This window comes from Limanda limanda, chromosome 2 (genome assembly GCF_963576545.1).
Source record: "Limanda limanda chromosome 2, fLimLim1.1, whole genome shotgun sequence".
NCBI classification, from domain to species: Eukaryota; Metazoa; Chordata; class Actinopteri; order Pleuronectiformes; family Pleuronectidae; genus Limanda; species Limanda limanda.
The window spans coordinates 15,295,720-15,314,124 of record NC_083637.1 but is presented as its reverse complement, the minus strand read 5'-3'; the positions used below and the strand labels follow the sequence as shown (position 1 = coordinate 15,314,124).

Genomic DNA, 18,405 nt, shown 5'->3' with positions numbered 1-18,405 from the left:
CACTTTGTTTCAATCCTGTTTTATGCAGTATGCTAGAGACTGGAGATGGGCTTGACCTCTTATTCAAAACTTTTGGATTATGTTCCCTGTGATACCTAAGCTGAAATGGCACAAGCAGAAACACAGTGGCAATAGGTCTGATTAAATGAACTGAATTTGACAGATCAGGTTTATAGTTATGCAGCAGAACTCGTGTTTTCTCCCCTCACACTAAATGATTTAAAGTCAGTTTAAACCCTAGACATGTTTTAAATAATCAGGAATAAATAGACAACCACAGCACCAACTTTAAGTGATTAATGCCTCATTTTTAAAGAATAAAAGCAGATAAAAGAAAAAAAAAAGTTGGGGTTCAGAATTGGTTTGAGACTTATCAACAAAACAACCCAATTTCATGTCTTAAAATTACATGCTACTAAATGGGGATTTTTTTGGGTTGTAGAATCCATTTCCTTGTTTAGAGATGTTCAGTTTCTAATCACCTTTCATTTCTATTCCATTATAAAACTAGTGTCACATGTGCATTGAGCTGCAGCAGAGTCTAATAAAGGCAACAAACAACCAGAGGGATTCATTGGAAAAGATGGTAACTTTATTGATCGTAGGAGAAGAACATATATCAAGCTTCGGTCTCCACCACAGTGGTCCTCTCGCTGATGTAGATGCCGTCCAGGAACTTCTTGATGTCCTTCTTTCGGGCCTTGGTGGTCTGTTGGAATAAGGCCGCTAAAAAACGAGACATGAGTGTGAGGCAATAATATCACATGCAACATGTCAGTAGTTTAACACAAATCTAACAAGGCCTGAATTAGTAGTATTGAAGGTTATATTTAAATCCGGAGAGATCAACTAGTTTTAACAACTCAGATTTTTGATGCATGCATTTAACTTATGAAAAACACAGTGAGGCACGTAATGCAAACTCTGCATAGGAGTGAGCAAGAGTTTATCATTTAAATCAGACATATTAACAAATTGTTGAAATCTATAGTTTACAATCAAGTTTCTCTGACACAAGAGCCAGATTTCAACAGTAAGACGTTCATGCCTCCCAAACCTGAAGAATACAACCGCAATAAGTTGCGGTGAAACCAGTAATTTGCAGATGCCAAAATATTATAGCTAATTTTATGAAACAAAATCCATAAACAGAATTAAAACCAGAACTTTTGATCTATGGTTTCAGTCATTTGTTGGTTCAAGATTCTCCAATGAGCACTAAATAAAAGTCAATTGGTCAACTTTTTGATTGTTTGGCCGATCAGAAGAACTTGTAACATCTGGGGCTCTGGGTAATTATTTTGTAAATAGTTATTCCAATTAAGGCAAACACAAGGATTGTTGTAATCATATTGACCAGTACTCACACTTAACATACAAACGTATTGCATAAAAACTTTAAATTGTAGACACTGGAAACAGAAACATGCTTTTACAAAGAGACATAGTTTAGGAACATTTAGAGAAACAAAACAGAAGAGGGTTTCCCCAGTAGGCCACAGAGGAGGCTTCGGCGGCGTTGTCTTACCTCTACGACTGCAGGTGGGAACTTTAATTTTCTGGCTGCGTGACTGTTCCCTTGTCAGAGACGTAAATACCATCCAAGAACTTTCTGATATCCTTATTTTTCACTGTGGTGGACTGCTGGATCAGAGCAGCTGGAAGAGAGAGGTAGGGGAGATAAGCAACATGTCACGTCACACACACAGATCACAGTAAATACAGAGACTGATGGAAGGAGATGGAGATGAAGTGTGGTCAGGACGTACAAGGTGACGCTCAACTTCAAAATCGTACTCAAGAGGGTAGATGCTAACAATCTTAGACAAAAAAAAGGACCTTAAGAGGAATAAAGGTGTTGAACATTGACGTCACTAGTTCTCATTCAGGGATTCAACATTCATCACAGTGTATTGAGGAAGAATATTACATCACTTTGATAGGAAACGTAATATTCTCCTGCTATACGACGACAGAACAATGTTAAAACCACTGATGTCCATGGGAATAATGAACATTTGGAACAAGCAGTAGATCTGCAGTTTTAGGAGAGGTACCAGCTGTGTGTCAATCACATGCCATCAACAGATTTCTGTGATATCATCTGTGCATCCTTCAACTGCACAAGTTCATCATTAGTTTGATGAACCTAATAATTAACATGAAGCGAGGTGTCCATGTAGGCTCATATCAAGGAGGATACATTTCGGACATAGTTCTACAAGTTGGAGTGATAATATGCAGAGAAATTTCTGTCTAAATGAAAAGAGGTCACATACATGAGTTTGACACCAGCTCAATGTCATTGCCTTCCAGGATCAGCTCGTCCTTCTGGCCGGCTGAGACTGAACAGATAACACCTGAGGGACAGAAGAAATCATCATCACATGTCCAGTACAAGTAGAACAAGCAGTTCGATGGACAAGAAGTGGCAGAGCTGCTTCATTTCACTGTTGATTAATCCTGGTCTCAGTCTATAGTGTTTATTACAGCAGGTTATATTTATAAGAGAAAATCCATAATATTTTGAAGTCTACTAGATCGGGACATAATACCACCCAAAATACACAGCAACAGCACATTAGCTTGTTTGTTAGCTTGTCCATAATATGAAATACTTAAACACTTGACCTTACAGATGCTACAGTATTAATCTGCAGACTCACCAGCCCTCATTCTGACACGGCGAATGAACTTCTCTCCCAGGAAGTTCCTGATCTCCACCATGGTTCCACCCTCCTGGATAACGACGTTGATGGGGAAATGGGCGTACACAGAACGCATCTTATACCGGAAACCCTGCAGTCAGACAGGAGAGTGAGTCACTGGGTCAAACCATGAGGACAAATCATTCAACAACAGTCAGCCTGTGGCTCAACTCTGGCCACGGTCCATAACTCAAAGAACTGAAGTCTCACCAAAGTGACACCCTTGATCATGTTCTGGACATGGCTGCAGATGGTGCGGACTGTGGCCAGCTCCTTCCTGTTTCCCCACCATTTATCCACACGAAGCTGAGGGGAACAGGGACTCGTGTTAGTTTCTCTAAAGTGGACTGACGCTGATGCAATGTGGTCATTTAATACAACAAATTTCATTTCATCATTTTCCAAAGATAAAGACATTTTCTGATTCCAGACTCTTTAAGCTACATATATCTGTTTCATAAGATCAGTTTGTCTCATAAGACTGAATCCTTTAGTACTAAATCCTGAAGTAACACTTGGGAGTAGAAATAAGCTGCAAACACAACACTGACACACTCAACCTCTATGTTGATCAGATTAATTTCTCTAGCAGTTAAGAACCTAAATACTTAATATGAAGTTGAGTTCCAACTGGAAAATAGAAAGTCTCCCAATTTCAGGAGCATTTGGCTATGTGGCTGTTACTGGCTCCACTGAGTTCACCCTCTAATCGCTGGTCAGCAGTTTAATGAGCAGATGATGTATTGTTAAAGACTGAGTGTGTAAATACGCCTGCAAACTGTGGTTGAGAAAGCAACAGAGTCAGAGTTCCACCTCTAAAATGGTAAACGGAGCAGGGAGTGACTTTCTATCCTCCATCGCTACAAGGAATCTCTAACATGAACTTAATCCTCTGATTGAAATCCCAGTTTACTGCACTGGGTTTGATCTGCGATGCCTCACCTTCTTCTGTTTCTTGCCCAGCAGGCTGAGCTCCAGGTTGATGTGGTTGAACTGTCTTGTGAGTTTTCCACGGGGCCCCTTGACAGTCACTGTCCGGCCCTTCAACCTCACCTCGACTACACAACCGCAACACAACAGAGAGGAAGTGTGAGGAGACAACTTCAGGCTCAAGATGGACACATGCACAGGATCAATCTGACGAGACTCTCACCTTTGTCGGGGATGTCGACAGTCTGACTGCTGAGAATGGTCTTCATTCTGTGGAGACAAACACAGCGTGTCAGAGGCGGTGAGGCCTGGTCGCACACGTTGTGACAATTGTGTTACTCTGCGGAATCCATGTTGTAATGTCAGGCTGCTGAGATAATAACAACTCTGCGTCTAGGTGACTTGTTAGTGCTCGATTGGTGTCTGCAGCCACACTGTACCACACATCTGCTAGCACCGAGGCTAATGCTAACATGTAGCCGCATTAGCTAAGACTGTTGTTAAACTTTAACCGAACAATCACACGGGTACCGCAGGATTGTGTCTGCGAGTGAAAACCGGAAACACACGATAATGTACTTTTACAAATTAATAATGAGAAAGCTGCCGCGGCCCTCTGCAGCGTCAGGCCTGGAAACAGACAGCGATCAAACATAAACTCATATATCTGCTCTTTAACACCGTATAGAGTTAAAATACAGCCCGGGGTGTGAAGTACAACGTCCTACGTGTGTGTTGGTTGAAGTTAGCAACACAAACACGTTTAATTTGCAAAGATGGAGTTCGATGAATACCCCGGTATAAAATTTTCGAGTATCCTCACCTCGCCGGTAGCAGAGGAAAGGAGGACGGAAAGACGTCACCACGCTGTTGTAGAGCACGCACGTAAACGTCATCAGGCAGTAGTAGGCGATCCACGCATCGATAGGACGTCGTCGATAAAGCACAAATACTCACGTAAGGATCGATAACAACAAAGGTGAGGAGACAATATTAAGCTGTTAACTGGAATATTTACATTTAAATGTTTTTAAAAAGTAGATATTATGTTTATTTATATTTATATTTGTCGTTTGGTTCTGCCGCGTTCAAGATCGGCCAGCACGGATGGGGAAATAGTACCTCAGCTTTATTTTTATCGTTTTATTATTACTCTGTGAATTAAACTACAAGGTGTTGATGATTGGTTGGTGGATTGGATCAAACAACAACATTAGCTGTGGTTCCATTTGAATCAAAGTCAATATTATAGCCGATATAACCCAGTGGTTCAAGGGACATGTTTTAGGTTTAAGATTATTTTTATCTGGTGGGTTGAGAAACTCGGATACAACCAATGTAGCTTAATAAAAACAAATTGTTTTCTGTTTCTATATCTACTGTTAGTCTTTAATATTGTTATCCTCTATAGTTGATGTAATCTGTTGCTGACGTATTTAAAGACGTTCTCCTTTTTACTGACTCTGTCCCGTAGCGTGAACGCGGCACCAGACCCGATCAGCCGCTCGCCGGGTTGTGTTTCCAATGACATTCTGCTGCTGACTGAAGTCATGGCGCTGCTCAAACAAAGTTGCTGCGTTGCTGGTCGTTTCTCCACCAACCAGCGGTGGCTGAGTCCCAGATGTTTCCCACATGTGAGTATCTCCACTCGGACATTCTCCTGGCAATGTATGTGTGTTTGTGATCTGTCCGTGGGAACCTTCGGTGGAGATCAAGCCTGTGTCGAGGGCCTGAAAGCACAACCTGCACTGGATGTTGTGTAACTCAGCTGTAGCGGCTGTGAGTCCGTGTTGGTGATAGTGTGTGATGTGTGTGAAGAGACCGGGTGAATCCCATGTAGCGGATCTAACCCCTGGTCCTGCCTGTGTAGGTGTACACCAGCAGCGTGACCACTGTGGCCAGATCCTCTCCGGCCAGGACGGACACGAAGAAGGAGCCTCTGAGTGACGATGGGCCGGATCTGCAGGACTTTATCTCCGGAGACCTGTCGGATAAAAACAAGTGGGAGGAGTACCGAGGCAGCCTGAAGAGACAGAAGGGAGAGAGGTGAGAGCTGTGCTGCTCGGCCCAGTCACTGAGTCTGTTATCAGAAAAGTCCAAAAACCAGCTCAGACTTTATCATGCAGATTGCGTTCAGCTTAATCAAAACGAGATTAAAGGATCAAAGTGTGGAATGTAGGGACATCTAGTGTTGAAGTTGCGTGCTGCAGCTGAATACCCCTCACATCAGCCTCCCCTTCCAAACAGGAAAGAGAACCTGTGGACACCTTCAGCTGTCATACAAACTCAAAGGGTGTTGAGTTGGTCCAGTTTGGGCTACTGGGAAAAACATGGTTGTCTTTGTAGAGAGGAACCACTCCTGATGTAAATATAACGTATTTAAATACAAAGGGCCCATTCTAGGGTCAAGAAAACAACAATATGTACAATTTAGATGATTAAACACTAGTGAAAACATCACTAGTATTATTTAATATTCATTTTCTGCCAACTGAACCCTTCGACCTAAATCTTACACACTGGACCTTTAAATCGTACTTGGAGTAAATAGTAGGTTGCATGATATTCAATGCACACTAAACAATGTTGATGTAAATGTGTCAGATCCTGTGTAGTGTTGTTCAGTCTTGGTGGAAGTAGGAGTGAGGTCTATTCTATTTATTATGGTAATTATTCAGTCGGACGACCTAATGCTTGTATGGATTAACAAAACTTTACAATCAGTGTCAAAGAGACAGGTGGCATGTTATGATCTGGTTATTTGAGCTTTTAGGTATTTTTTCACAGTGCACAATGGGACATGTTTGACATCTTTATCGTCCAAACCAGTACAGAGACAATACCACTCTTAAACATTTACTGAGTGTCTGTGTTGTTTTGTCACGTCAGGTTACGTCTTCCCCCGTGGCTCAAGACTGAGATCCCCATTGGGAAGAACTTCAACAAGCTGAAGAACACGCTGAGAGACCTCAACCTGCACACAGTGAGTGTCACGTATGTTAGTGTTGTCAAGTGACGCTACTGCTTTTAAGTCACCTCAAAATACATACAACTGTGCAAAGATATATTGAGACGTCTCTAAGGTGATCTTGGAATAATAGAGGTCGGGAGCATCAACAGCTCATGTCTTAAAAAGTATTGAATGTAGTTCCTTCCAAAAAGGCCTTGGAAGGTATTTGAAAGTCTTTCATGCAGCGAGGTCATGAATATATAATATTTACCTGACATAGACGGTAACATTAGTTTTATTATTTGACTCTAAGGTGACAAGTGCCAACAAGCTCATCCTCTCATATTGGGGACAAGCGTAGATTTAGCAAAAAACGTGGGCATTGTATTTGTTTTGTTTCTCTTTGTTGTCGTCTCTGTCTTGTTCAGATAGTTTTGTCTGTGAATTCTTATAATGATTTCTACGACTTTCAAACAAGAATAATGAACAGCACTTCATACCTGAGACTAAGGCCCCTGGGCACTTAAAATAGAGAAGGCAAGGTCTGACAAAAATATGATATAAATGTACTTAAAAAGCAATTATAGATATTATTATACTTTGTCTGGTATGACTGAATGATTTCCTCTGTTGTATTAAAAAAATCTGATTTGGTGAATTTGCAAAAAAGACCTGGGTAAAATAACCGCATGTCTGTTTCCTCAGGTCTGTGAGGAGGCCAGGTGTCCAAACATCGGGGAATGCTGGGGAGGAGGAGAGTACGCCACCGCCACAGCCACCATCATGGTCAGTCACTGGGACTCTTCACGTGCAGCTGACCGTTATTGAAAAGCAACCAGATTTTCTAAAGCAAAAAAACCCTGTCTAAATACACCGTTTTTGGCTTTATAGTTCTTGCTGTTTCAAAGAAAGATGTCAAATTCAAAATTACACATGTTGGATAAATCAAGAGAAGCTGCCATGATGCATTTCTCTCTGTCTCATGTAGCTGATGGGAGACACATGCACCCGCGGCTGCAGGTTCTGCTCGGTTAAGACGGCCCGGCGCCCTCCGCCTCTGGACCAAGATGAGCCCTACAATACAGCCAAGGCAATCGCCGCCTGGGGGCTGGACTACGTGGTTCTCACCTCCGTGGACAGAGATGGTAACGGCCTCTGACCCCCAGTGTATCTAGCTCCCCCTGCTGTTGGTGATACTTTACATCATAGGAAGGAATACAACTTTGAGTTTTACAAGGAAAAAAGGAACCACTCTCAATGCTGTTAGATCAACTAATGTCAGATTGTTACCAATTTAATTTGCAAAATGAATCTTTCTGGAGACGATTCCTGCAGAAGTTCAGAGCAAAGTTTGATGATTGCTTTAGATATCAGCTGTCAGCTTCTAAATAGTATAGTATAAAAATAGTATAAAAAAGTATAAAAATTCAGCTCATTCAAAGCATTAAGATAATATTTTATTCATTCAATAACTTCTGGTAACAATAGTGCATTCTGATAACACTTCTTCCTTTGTGTGCAGATATCGCTGATGGTGGAGCACAGCACTTTGCTAAGACAGTTTCTAACCTGAAGGAAAGGTAACATCTCCCCTCACGTTTGGATTTATTGTGCTTGTCTGTGAAAAATGTATAAACGGACCCCTTTTTTTTCATCTTCAAACAGAAATTCTCGGATCCTGGTTGAATGTCTCACCCCTGATTTCCGCGGTGACCTGGCAGCAGTGGAGAAGATCGCCCTGTCAGGTTTAGACGTGTACGCTCACAATGTGGAGACCGTGCGTGAGCTGCAAAGGTAATTACACAAGACATATCGCTTCTGTGTCTATGTAGTTCCTGTGTTGTTATAAGATAATACATTAAGAATCTATTTTCAATTGAATCCATGAGTTTTTCAGTTTGATTTTAGTGGCAAACAAGTCTAATGATTCTGAGTAAAGAAGAACAATTTTATTTGAAAGCACTGTAAAATGTAAAATGTGATACTAGTTCAAACGTTTTCTGTCTTAATTTGTAATTTAAAGATTTCGCGAGATGTTAAAATACTAGTGGAAATAATAATAATAGTAATTTGTGGTAAATTTTTCCTCTCAAGGTAACTAGTAACAATTCTGAAAATTATATTGACTATTTTTCTTATTGCAATTTCCAGAATTTAAAAAAATGCTAATGTTTTTCATTTCAATTTACAAAATAATCTTTCTTTTTTTCCCGTTTTTTGAGTGAAGGGGGGGCTTTAAATTCATAAATGCAAACAATGTTTAAGCAAGTGTTCTGTGTAGTTGTTTTACTTTGTGTTATAAATGTTTACTGCCACAAGAGGGAGGTCTGTCACAGAGTAGGAGGACAGTAATACACACTTTGACCAGCAGATGATGCTGAAGATCCATTTCCCTGCTGTTGGTAAAAATGCTCCATGTTCTGTGGCAAACACACTGCAGAGATCTTGTTTTACATATTTCTCTGTGTGGGTATAAAGTATATTTCATTCTCTGATGTGTTTTTTTTTCACTGACACTGATTCTTTCTGTTCCGTGTTGTTTTCAGACACGTGCGTGACCCCAGAGCGAACTTTGACCAATCCCTGAGCGTTCTAAAACACGCCAAGAAGGTCAAACCTACTGTGCTCACCAAGACCTCCATCATGCTGGGACTGGGGGAGACAGACAAACAGATAAAGGACACATTGACAGGTGTGGTGAACACTCACTAGTCACACATACACACTCAAAACAATCTGATGTAAACTACAACAATTTCCTGTTGTTCTGATGTTGCAGAGCTGCGAGAGGCCAAGGTGGACTGTCTAACACTTGGCCAGTACATGCAGCCTACAAAACGCCACCTAAAGGTGAGCACATTAACTCTGTGGGGCTCCTGATTCACCACAGCAGCAGAGAGGAGCACATTTGGTAAACTGACTGTGTGTGTGTGTGTGTGTGTTTAGGTGGAAGAATACGTCACTCCAGAGAGGTTTGCCCACTGGGAGAAAGTTGGGACTGAAATGGGCTTTATGTACACAGCCAGCGGCCCCCTGGTGCGATCCTCATACAAAGCAGGTGAGATACGTTATTTACAGCTACAAATAAATTTTCTTTATTTAATTAATATTTTATTCTCATATTACAGTACACCAAAACGGGCAACATATATATATTTCTTAACAACCCAGTGGTATAATTTGAGGGGATCTCTCACCAGAATACAATGCATGCGAAAGAGTGGTATAAACACTTTAACAGAAAGGTGATAGATTGAAATTTTGTGAGAGAAATTATTAGAATTTAGATGGGATAAGAGAAAGAGACTTCAGGACTCCACACTGGAGTAATTTTTTCATTGATATGTATTTTATTTTGAAGGGGGATGTGGGAAGGGACTGGGGTTAAGCAACACAGATAAGATTTGATTTCCCTGGGGAGTATTTTTCACAATGATTAATAGTTTAGGGGTCAAATGTTTGATCAAACTGACCCTTAAAACTATTTGAAGTCATCAGGTTTTCTTTCAATACAAATTCAAGCACACAAGCATCATGTAAAAAAGGGTGGAATGTAAGTGGAGAAGGAGAGACGGATGTTTTTAATTGTCATTCTTTGCACAGGCGAGTTCTTCCTGAAGAATCTACTGGAGAAGAGAAAAGCAGAGATGACTGTAGCAGAATAAAAAGCACAGAACTACAGACTGTTCCTTCATATTACTCAAACCTTTACCTTTAATTACGCACAATTACAGAATACGCTTTACTAGCAGGACATGCATTGTTGTAAGTCATAGTTAGTCTTAATGACTGGTAACATGTTGAGTAAGGAGACAGAAGACATGTTAACGTTCTGTTACTTTTCAATACACTTCACTGTCCTTTACTGCTCGTCTTGGTCGACCCACAGTTCAATGTAGGAGGAGATCAAAGTGTAGAAGGAGCAGTAGAAGGCCTGCAGACATGTAGATAACCAGGGGGCAGACTCTGTCCACGTCAGGACAGAGGAAATACAACCTGCTGTGATCAGCAGCTTGATTTGCCATGTTCTGCAAGTCATGGGCCCTTAAATCACATCCAGTCTCAGCTCCCCCCCCTCGGGCCCTGGACTCCAGGTAGAGAGCCGCTGACCTTTGACAGCGAGCTCAGTTTACGAGCCCTTTGATGTTAACCTGGTTTCAGGAATTTCATTTAATTCAATTAAGCAACAAGGTTTTTGATCCGAGGCTACTCGCATCAGGTGAAGTTACATTTGCTACTCAACAAATCTATGCCTGCCAAAGAATTCCTGTATTAATTTGATCTCAAGCCGCTTTTTCTAATGTGATAAAAGTTCAATTTCACACCGAGACAAGAAAGATTTTTATTTCACCCACTGGTTGTTTAAATAAAATAAAAGAATTATTATAACTTATCTGTCTTCATTTGCAGTTATTTTACTCTTTTCTCACTGACCCTGTTCACGTCTTGTACTAACATCTGTCCTAAGTGATCAAATCCCAAGTGGTCGGCGTTAAGTACAGGTCTGAACGTCTGAATGCACAATAACTCAAAGCACTTCTGGAGGTGCTTTGTCACATTCTTTTGAGTGTGAGGACGCAAATCCCTGCTGGGCCTCATATGAAGGAGCCTTCAACTCAGCTGATGTTCTCTGACCCACTAGATCCAATCCAATTATACTTGTATCGCGCCAAATCACAACATGCAGTATCTCAAGGCACTTTACATAGTAAGGTCCAAATCGTACAAAATTGTAGAGAAACTTTAGTCCCCACACTGAGCAGCACTTGAGCCATTGGAGGTAAAGCTCCCTCGTTAACCTGAAGAAACCTCGAACAGGACTGGGCTCAATGTGGGCGGCCGTCTGCCTCGACCTTTTGGCAAAGAAAAATAAGGAAGGGAGGAGAGTAGGGGGAGAAAAGAGAGACGGCAACGGTTCTGTAATTGTTATATTTAAGCTCTGTCAGACAAGATGTTAAAATTGTAGTTGTAATGATGTAATACATGAAAGCAGCGGCAGTTAAAGTTGTTGAGTAATGTCAGATCTGGATCCTGCAGCTCCAAGTCAGTGAATCAACACTTTCTGATTAATAAAAACGAGACACAAATTAAGGACACACTTCACGCTTTATTGCAATGGCCCTTTTAGTTATAAACAGACAGAGGACACATACTGATTGACAAACAGTAAGATGATTTATAAAAATATTTTTTTAAAATAGTATAAAAGTTTGGAATTTATCAACATTGCTTGATTATACAGTAATTACTGTAGGAAAGTAAACACTGATAGTGCTCCATTTGAAAGTGATGACCGTGCATGTATAACTGAGCTGAAATGTTTGGTTGATTAATGCAGTTTAACATGATATGAATAATATGAAGTCTTTATGCTAGGAATGATTCGTCCCTGGTTCAACAAAGCTCTCGTTCCAAACACTGCAGGGGAGCATTTAGTCGCGCTGTTTCGCCTTCAGGAGAAGGCGTGTACTGAGGGAGGGGTGAACGTCCTTTCACCAGCAATAAAAAGGTTGAGAGAGAATGTGGAGAGAGTGTGTGGTGGGGGGGTGGAGGGAGTCTTAGACTTTGGCTTTCTTTGGGGCAGGCTCGGTGGCACCGACAGCGCTGTAGGGAATTCTCGACGCTGTCACCTTCTTACCGATGGTCTCGATCTGCAGAGAGGAAAAAGCAGAAAAATAATAGCAGCTTCATTCGGACCCACTTTCTCACTGGTTTATTTCAATGTTGTTTGAAAAGTGTGAGTGTGTGTGTGTGTTTGTGTTTTCCTTCTGCACACCTGGAAGCCGAGGTTCTGGAGGAGAGGGTGGAGGTGGTCCAGCACTCTGCGACCGTCAAATAAAAAGGCTGGCTTCAGCATCTTCTTGTAGATCTTCTCATAGTCTAGTTCCTATGTTGGAATTCAATTGGTGTGAGTTTACAATTCATATTTACAGATTGGTTCAAGACGAAGCTGTTTTATAAAAAGGTAAAAAAGAAATTTGTTATTCTGACCTTAAACATGTCCCATTCAGTACAGATGACCAGAGCGTGTGCACCTTGACAAGCCTCATACGGGTCGGAGGCCACAGTCACCAGCTCCGACACTGAGGAAATGTAAATAATAAAACAATCAAAGAATTCTTCGTGAACATCAAACCATGTAGTCTGTTACATTTATTACTGAACACTTGTTGAATTCAATTATAATTGGTAACCATCATGTAAATCAATGAATATAAGTTATATCTGAAGCTCTATACAACTTATCTTTGCTCAAAATACATTTTCTCTCAATTTATTGTACGATCTATAACTATAGCAATGTTTATCCTTACCAGAAATACTCTTATCGTATCATATATACAATCCAGCAGTAATGGAAACATGACACCTGGGTGAAAGCCCTTATTTCTTCTTCTACTTCTTTATTTAGACATAAAATAAACCATACAATATATTAAAAAACTCTCATAGTTTTATACAAAATAAGAACACATAATTAAAGAAAAGAAGGAGTTGAGAAATTAAAAGAAATAACACAGAATGCAAACAGTAAGTCTTCATCCTCTGAAGCCTTTCCTGCCTTAGATATGAATAATGTTTTTTTTGCTTATCATTTGGCTGGTTTTAGTGTATCAGAGGTGCATGCTGCACAAAGTGTGTTGCAGGTCATCTTGATTTCTCTCGCTGTAGCTCACATCATAAAAAGGTGGAACATTCTTAGATTGTGGTTTAGAAAGCACCACATTCACACACACCTCTTTCTGGGTTGTCCTCGGAGATGTTGGGCTGGGACAGGTCATAAATGATTTGTTCTTTGAGAACTTTGGGGTCGTATATGAAAAGCTTGGCTCCCTCATCCATCAGATACTTTGAGATGTAGATACTGGAAGACTCCCTGGAGTTGCGACATTAAACAAACACACCAGTAAGCGAAAGGTCCACCTGAATGACCAGGGCCATGGTTCACCACAGCTGAGTCTGTACAAAGGCTACACACAAGGGTTGGCAGGGCTCTAGGGGGAATTTGTGCAAACACTGATAAGTTCGTTATTCAACTGACAGAGAAAGAAAACCAAATAACTGGAGGGTAACAAACAGGTATAAAGGTATCAGAACAAACTGAAAAGAAACTCGCCTTGTGTCACCAGTGTCTTTTTTGAAGGAGAAGCCAAGCAGAGCGATCTTTTTACCAGTAACAGTGTTGAAGAGGCAGTCAATGATCCTGCAAGCAAACCGCCGCCTCTGGTACTCGTTCATGTCTATCACCTGAGGAAAAGCATCAACACACATTAATATAGACGCCTAAAGAAGATTCAAAAATTAGGGCGTGCAAGGCGGTTTATTTCTCACCTGCTGCCAATAGGAGGCGACCTCAGGCAGATTGAGGGCCTCGCATAGATAAACCAGGTTCAGGACGTCCTTCTGGAAACAGCTTCCACCAAAACCTGGCCAGAGTGCGACAGAGACAGTGAGACGGAGATAGAAGCTCACAGTACATCTTACAGCAACAAATATTTTGACACTGACACTCACTGTAAACATCTCACTTACCTATGCTGGCTTTAAGAAACTTGCTCCCTATTCTCTGATCCATTCCAATCGCCAAGGCCACCTCTTCCACATCGGCTCCGGTGGCTTCACACAGCGCACTGATGCTGTTGATGCTGCTGATTCGCTGTGCCAGGAACGCATTGGCTGCCTACACAGACAATGTTAGTTTTTATTTTTATTTCTACAACAAAATAACACTGCAACGATTAGGCTAGTTATAGGTGAAAGGGCAACTATTCAGACGAGCAAGCAAAACTATTAGAATTTGACAGTTTTCTTCTTGTATATAGAGCTTAAAATAGAGATTCATTGCCAATTAGTTTGGCAGTTGTAACTTTATGGTTTCTATGTGTAAAAATCTTTTGCTATTCTTGATTTTACACTGTAGATATTTAAATGTTACTGTTCGATTGATAAAACAAAGCAATTTGTTGTTTTATGTCGCAAATAATTAATCGATTAAGCAAGTCAATCATTCTAATGGGCTGCCATGGTCATGTATGATCAGTTGGAGTTTTGCACCAGACGCAAAATAAAACAAGCAATTAAAATTCATCCTCTTGGCATATGATAAAATAAAAACTGACAAAAATATGCATTTATTGATTATGAAAGATGAAGCAAACAAACAAACTACTGATATAAATTATCCTGAGCTGCAGGTCTACACTCACCAGTTTGGACAGCTCGGACGACCACGTATTGGTGGTGATGATCTTTGCTTTGGGAACCCACTGTTCATAGACGGCACACAGAGCTCGGATGGCTCGTTGACCCTCAGCCGTTTCATCTCCACCAATCAGGACACGGTCGGGGTCCTTCAGATCCCGCACTGCAGTTCCCTCTGCCAGGAACTCGGGGTTGGACAGCACCTGAAGCAGAAACACAACTTCAGAAACATGCGGCGACAGATCTGACAGCGTTATGTACTCGTCCTAATACACACGTGTAGGTTTAGGCTGGGCTTGGTGTTGGCATCGAATATCCGTCGAATACTCTCGGCAGCTCGGACTGGGACGGTGCTCTTCTCTGTGACAATCTTGTAGCCATCAGACACCTCCACGATTCGCCGAGCACAGGCCTCGATGTACTTGAGGTCAGCGGCGCGACCCTTTCCCATCCCGTAGGTCTTTGTCGGGGTGTTGACCTGTGGAGGAAGGGTACGTTAAAAAGGTCCGATTTGTTTCTTGAGATGTTCAAACAACAGTGTTGGTGTTTGGTTGTCGTGAACTCACCGAGATGAAGACAAGGTCAGCATCCTTGATGGCTGAGTCGATGTCTGTAGAGAAAAACAAGTTTCTCCCTCGAGATGATTCAACCACTTCTTTCAGACCCGGCTGGAATGGGAGGAGGTGGGAAACGAGAAAGAAAGTGTGCGTCAGAGAATGTGTAAGAAAAGAAAAAAGTATCACAATTGGCTTCAAATGTTCAAAGTGACCGGACAGGAACTGCTCTTTGTGCAACTCACTCATGATGATGATGCAATACCCTGTGGGCAGGGTTGACGTAGAGAAGTTACAAAACCATCTGGGATTCATTTATGTTCATTTTAGCCCATGAATGAGTCATATTGTATAAAAGTTGCCTCTGCCAAGCCACATCAACTTATTAACACACCCATAGAACTACTGAAACTCCTTCAAGATTCATGGATCACCCGGTTGGGATAAGAATGTAGTAGAATTAAGTTAAACAACACAGTGAATCAGTCATCCTAAGAGAATATGACCCACTGCTTATTTTACCAGAAATCACCCTGTTTTACAAGCGTTAGTCTTTTTGGAAAATAACATTTGCCGAACCTCGTATATGGGCAGAGTGTCAGAGTTCCAGGCTTTGATGCGAGACTCATTGATATCCACGACCGTCACCGTGATGTCTGGACACATGTGGGCGATCACACTGCATGTCGGCCCTCCTACGTATCCAGCACCAATGCAGCAGATCCTTTTTATCTTAAACATCTGGAAAATATAAAGTCATAATAATGACTTGCATATAATACATGAAGCATTAGAAAAAAAAGACAGAAAGATTTTTTTTCTTCTGAACATATTGCTCAACACAGAAACTCTTTTACCCCCATGAGTACTTACATTTTACATGAGCTACAACTATGATTATTTCATTACAAATTAATCTTCAAATAGTGTTTCAATGATTTTTTTCATCAATTAGATGAGAATAGTAAGAATTACTACTTAACACTTTCTATTCGTGATGATCAATCAAACATGACATAAATCAGAGAAAAGCAGCAGATCCTCACATTTGAGAATCTGATACCACTGAAGGACATTTTTGCTTTAAACACGACAATGAATCCTTTCTCAAAATAGATTTCCTGTTGAATCAATCAAACATTAACACTGTGACCTCCACAGGACTGAGTAGATCTAACATGTCCGGTGACATTTGATAAGTTAAAAGATATTCAACTTATCACCTTTGTTAATTTTTCTTACATTTACAAGTTCAAGCTGCTAAGTAACACAAATTTACTGTTTTCTGTTTGTTATTTGACAGCCAACTTTGTACCATCAGGTTTTTCAGTGTTGTGAAATATCCGCCCATTAGAAACACAAGTGGGTTACAGCTGTGTGCTCCACTGAACAGGGCTTTTCTATTCATCTGACCACAGACATTACATTTCTTTTATCCAAAGCGACTTACAATAAGTGCATTCAACCCCGAGGGTACAAACCAAGAACAACAAGAATCAAGAAAGTAACATTTCTTCAAAAAGGGCAAAACTACAAAGTGCTATAAGTAAGAGCCATATAAGTGCTACATGCAGTTGGAAGGTCACTGGGTACAACTTGTACAAACTAACAACCTAACCCTACTACACTCCTGTGATAACTCATCCCTTCACGATGACTGATTTCTCCCCCAACTCTTATACCTGTGTGTTACAGCTGTGGTTTGTGTGGAACTGATTCAACAGCAATGACATGAAATGACAGAATAAAGATGAATCACCCCAAAGCAAAACCAAACCCAATGAATGGAGAGCTGCTTAACTACCAAAGTAGTGTGTGTTTAATTATGCTAATGGTTTGAGTGGGAGCTCCATATGGTTGACTCGAGTACAGTAAGTGAATAGTCGTGAGAAAAGGTAGGATTGTCTCATCTTCTCCAGTTTTTCTACTTGGTCTCACTTGGACACCTGGACACCAGTTCCCAGCCTGGTAGAACAGAGAGAGGCTTTCACAGCAGCTCAGCCACGTCCTCCTACCCCCCCCCCCCCCCTACCCTCCCAGTTAGCTCCCATTAGCTCAGCTGCTCACAGGCTCTACTGCTGCTACACGTCCACACTCAGAACATCTAAGCTAGCCCACTTCCCTCATCCTGTACACAGACAGATGGAGGGTCTGTGTGCAGCAGCAGCAGCTAGCACTTGTAGCTCGGTCCCGTTAGGTGAGCTTACCTCCGCCAGCTCGACAGGAACAGTCTCCGGGGAATAACACGTAGTTTGTGGGTTCGTTGCTTCGGTTCCTGGTGGAGAGCAATGTGTCCGGAGCTGGTGGTCCTCTGGCTGTGGGATGTCTTCACTGGGGGACGAAGCAGCGCTGGACGGGACACAAGTCTCCTCTCACAACTTCTCCTGACGACACTTTTATTCTCTGAGCTGAGGAATCTCTGTCAGACTGCCACTGCTTCCGCTGGGAGGGGTTTTCAAAATAAAAGCACGCAGGACACCTACATGAGACAGCCAGATGAATGATATGACACTGGTAATTATAAGCCAATACAGCAGGGCACACAGTCTGGATCCAGACAACACATCTCACCTCAAAGTCCTCAGCTGGTTGTCCCAGAGATTTGGACCATCAATCATTGGCAAATTTGGGAAATGTAGATCGACCTTTTCCTATATTCGAAGCACTTCTACACCTCATATATCAAATATGCCTGTCGAAGAACTTCAAGTTTATTTGGGATTGCTTCAAGACATGTGAGGAGGTTACACAAGTATCCGTTTGGTAAGTATTTCACAAGATGAAGTACCTGGAAGAACCCCTCAACGACCTTTACACCCCTGGAGGAACCTCAGACCATCACAGTGGGTTAACACAGGGGCCTTAAGCTTGATAACCTTTAAGCCCCTGCAGGAATATCTGACCATCCCAGTTTGTTGCTGTGGGAGCCTAAAAGTTCCAGGAAGTTTCCAAAATAACCCCCAACCACCTTTACACTCCTGCAGGAACCTCAGACCATCACATTGTGTGCAAGCTGTTGCTTCTCTCCCGCTCCTGGAATTCTGGAGGAACCGCCTAATTA

The 18,405-nt window shown here is 41.5% G+C and overlaps 3 protein-coding genes across 3 annotated transcripts; 1 reads left to right on the top strand and 2 right to left on the bottom strand.

Moving 5' to 3' along the window:
* Positions 1-570: 570 nt before the first annotated feature.
* Positions 571-3,948, bottom strand: rpl9 (ribosomal protein L9). The gene is made up of 7 exons (XM_061091777.1): positions 3,862-3,948; positions 3,651-3,766; positions 2,919-3,014; positions 2,667-2,799; positions 2,280-2,360; positions 1,529-1,658; positions 571-726 (listed from the first exon to the last, which is right to left on the bottom strand). The coding sequence occupies exons 1-6, from the start codon at positions 3,905-3,907 to the stop codon at positions 1,552-1,554; spliced, it is 579 nt and encodes a 192-aa protein (XP_060947760.1). The 5' UTR covers positions 3,908-3,948; the 3' UTR covers positions 571-726; positions 1,529-1,551.
* Positions 3,949-4,574: 626 nt separating this feature from the next.
* On the top strand, positions 4,575-10,979 carry lias (lipoic acid synthetase). Its single transcript, XM_061067456.1, has 12 exons — positions 4,575-4,617; positions 5,113-5,272; positions 5,509-5,684; positions 6,528-6,621; positions 7,294-7,374; positions 7,577-7,733; positions 8,111-8,168; positions 8,254-8,382; positions 9,135-9,280; positions 9,368-9,438; positions 9,535-9,646; positions 10,192-10,979. Exons 2-12 carry the CDS (start codon positions 5,189-5,191, stop codon positions 10,251-10,253), a joined length of 1,170 nt encoding a protein of 389 aa, XP_060923439.1. The 5' UTR covers positions 4,575-4,617; positions 5,113-5,188; the 3' UTR covers positions 10,254-10,979.
* A 696-nt stretch (positions 10,980-11,675) lies between these two features.
* On the bottom strand, positions 11,676-17,768 carry ugdh (UDP-glucose 6-dehydrogenase). Its single transcript, XM_061067457.1, has 12 exons — positions 17,552-17,768; positions 15,924-16,085; positions 15,357-15,458; positions 15,068-15,268; positions 14,796-14,993; positions 14,122-14,269; positions 13,921-14,015; positions 13,706-13,836; positions 13,326-13,465; positions 12,580-12,671; positions 12,365-12,475; positions 11,676-12,239 (listed from the first exon to the last, which is right to left on the bottom strand). Exons 2-12 carry the CDS (start codon positions 16,083-16,085, stop codon positions 12,147-12,149), a joined length of 1,473 nt encoding a protein of 490 aa, XP_060923440.1. The 5' UTR covers positions 17,552-17,768; the 3' UTR covers positions 11,676-12,146.
* Positions 17,769-18,405: the final 637 nt, after the last annotated feature.

Coding starts and splice junctions, on each gene's coding strand:
- rpl9 (XM_061091777.1), bottom strand. CDS start 3,907: ATGAAGACCATTCTCAGCAGTCAGACTGTCGACATCCCCGACAAAG. Junction 3,015..3,650: donor TGGGCAAGAAACAGAAGAAG/GTGAGGCATCGC, acceptor TGTTCCCCTCAG/CTTCGTGTGGATAAATGGTG. Junction 1,659..2,279: donor TGAGCTGGTGTCAAACTCAT/GTATGTGACCTC, acceptor TCTCTCTTCCAG/CTGCTCTGATCCAGCAGTCC.
- lias (XM_061067456.1), top strand. CDS start 5,189: ATGGCGCTGCTCAAACAAAGTTGCTGCGTTGCTGGTCGTTTCTCCACC. Junction 5,685..6,527: donor AAGAGACAGAAGGGAGAGAG/GTGAGAGCTGTG, acceptor TTGTCACGTCAG/GTTACGTCTTCCCCCGTGGC. Junction 8,383..9,134: donor ACCGTGCGTGAGCTGCAAAG/GTAATTACACAA, acceptor TGTTGTTTTCAG/ACACGTGCGTGACCCCAGAG.
- ugdh (XM_061067457.1), bottom strand. CDS start 16,085: ATGTTTAAGATAAAAAGGATCTGCTGCATTGGTGCTGGATACGTAGGA. Junction 14,016..14,121: donor GTTTCTTAAAGCCAGCATAG/GTAAGTGAGATG, acceptor CACTCTGGCCAG/GTTTTGGTGGAAGCTGTTTC. Junction 13,466..13,705: donor AAAGACACTGGTGACACAAG/GCGAGTTTCTTT, acceptor TCGCAACTCCAG/GGAGTCTTCCAGTATCTACA.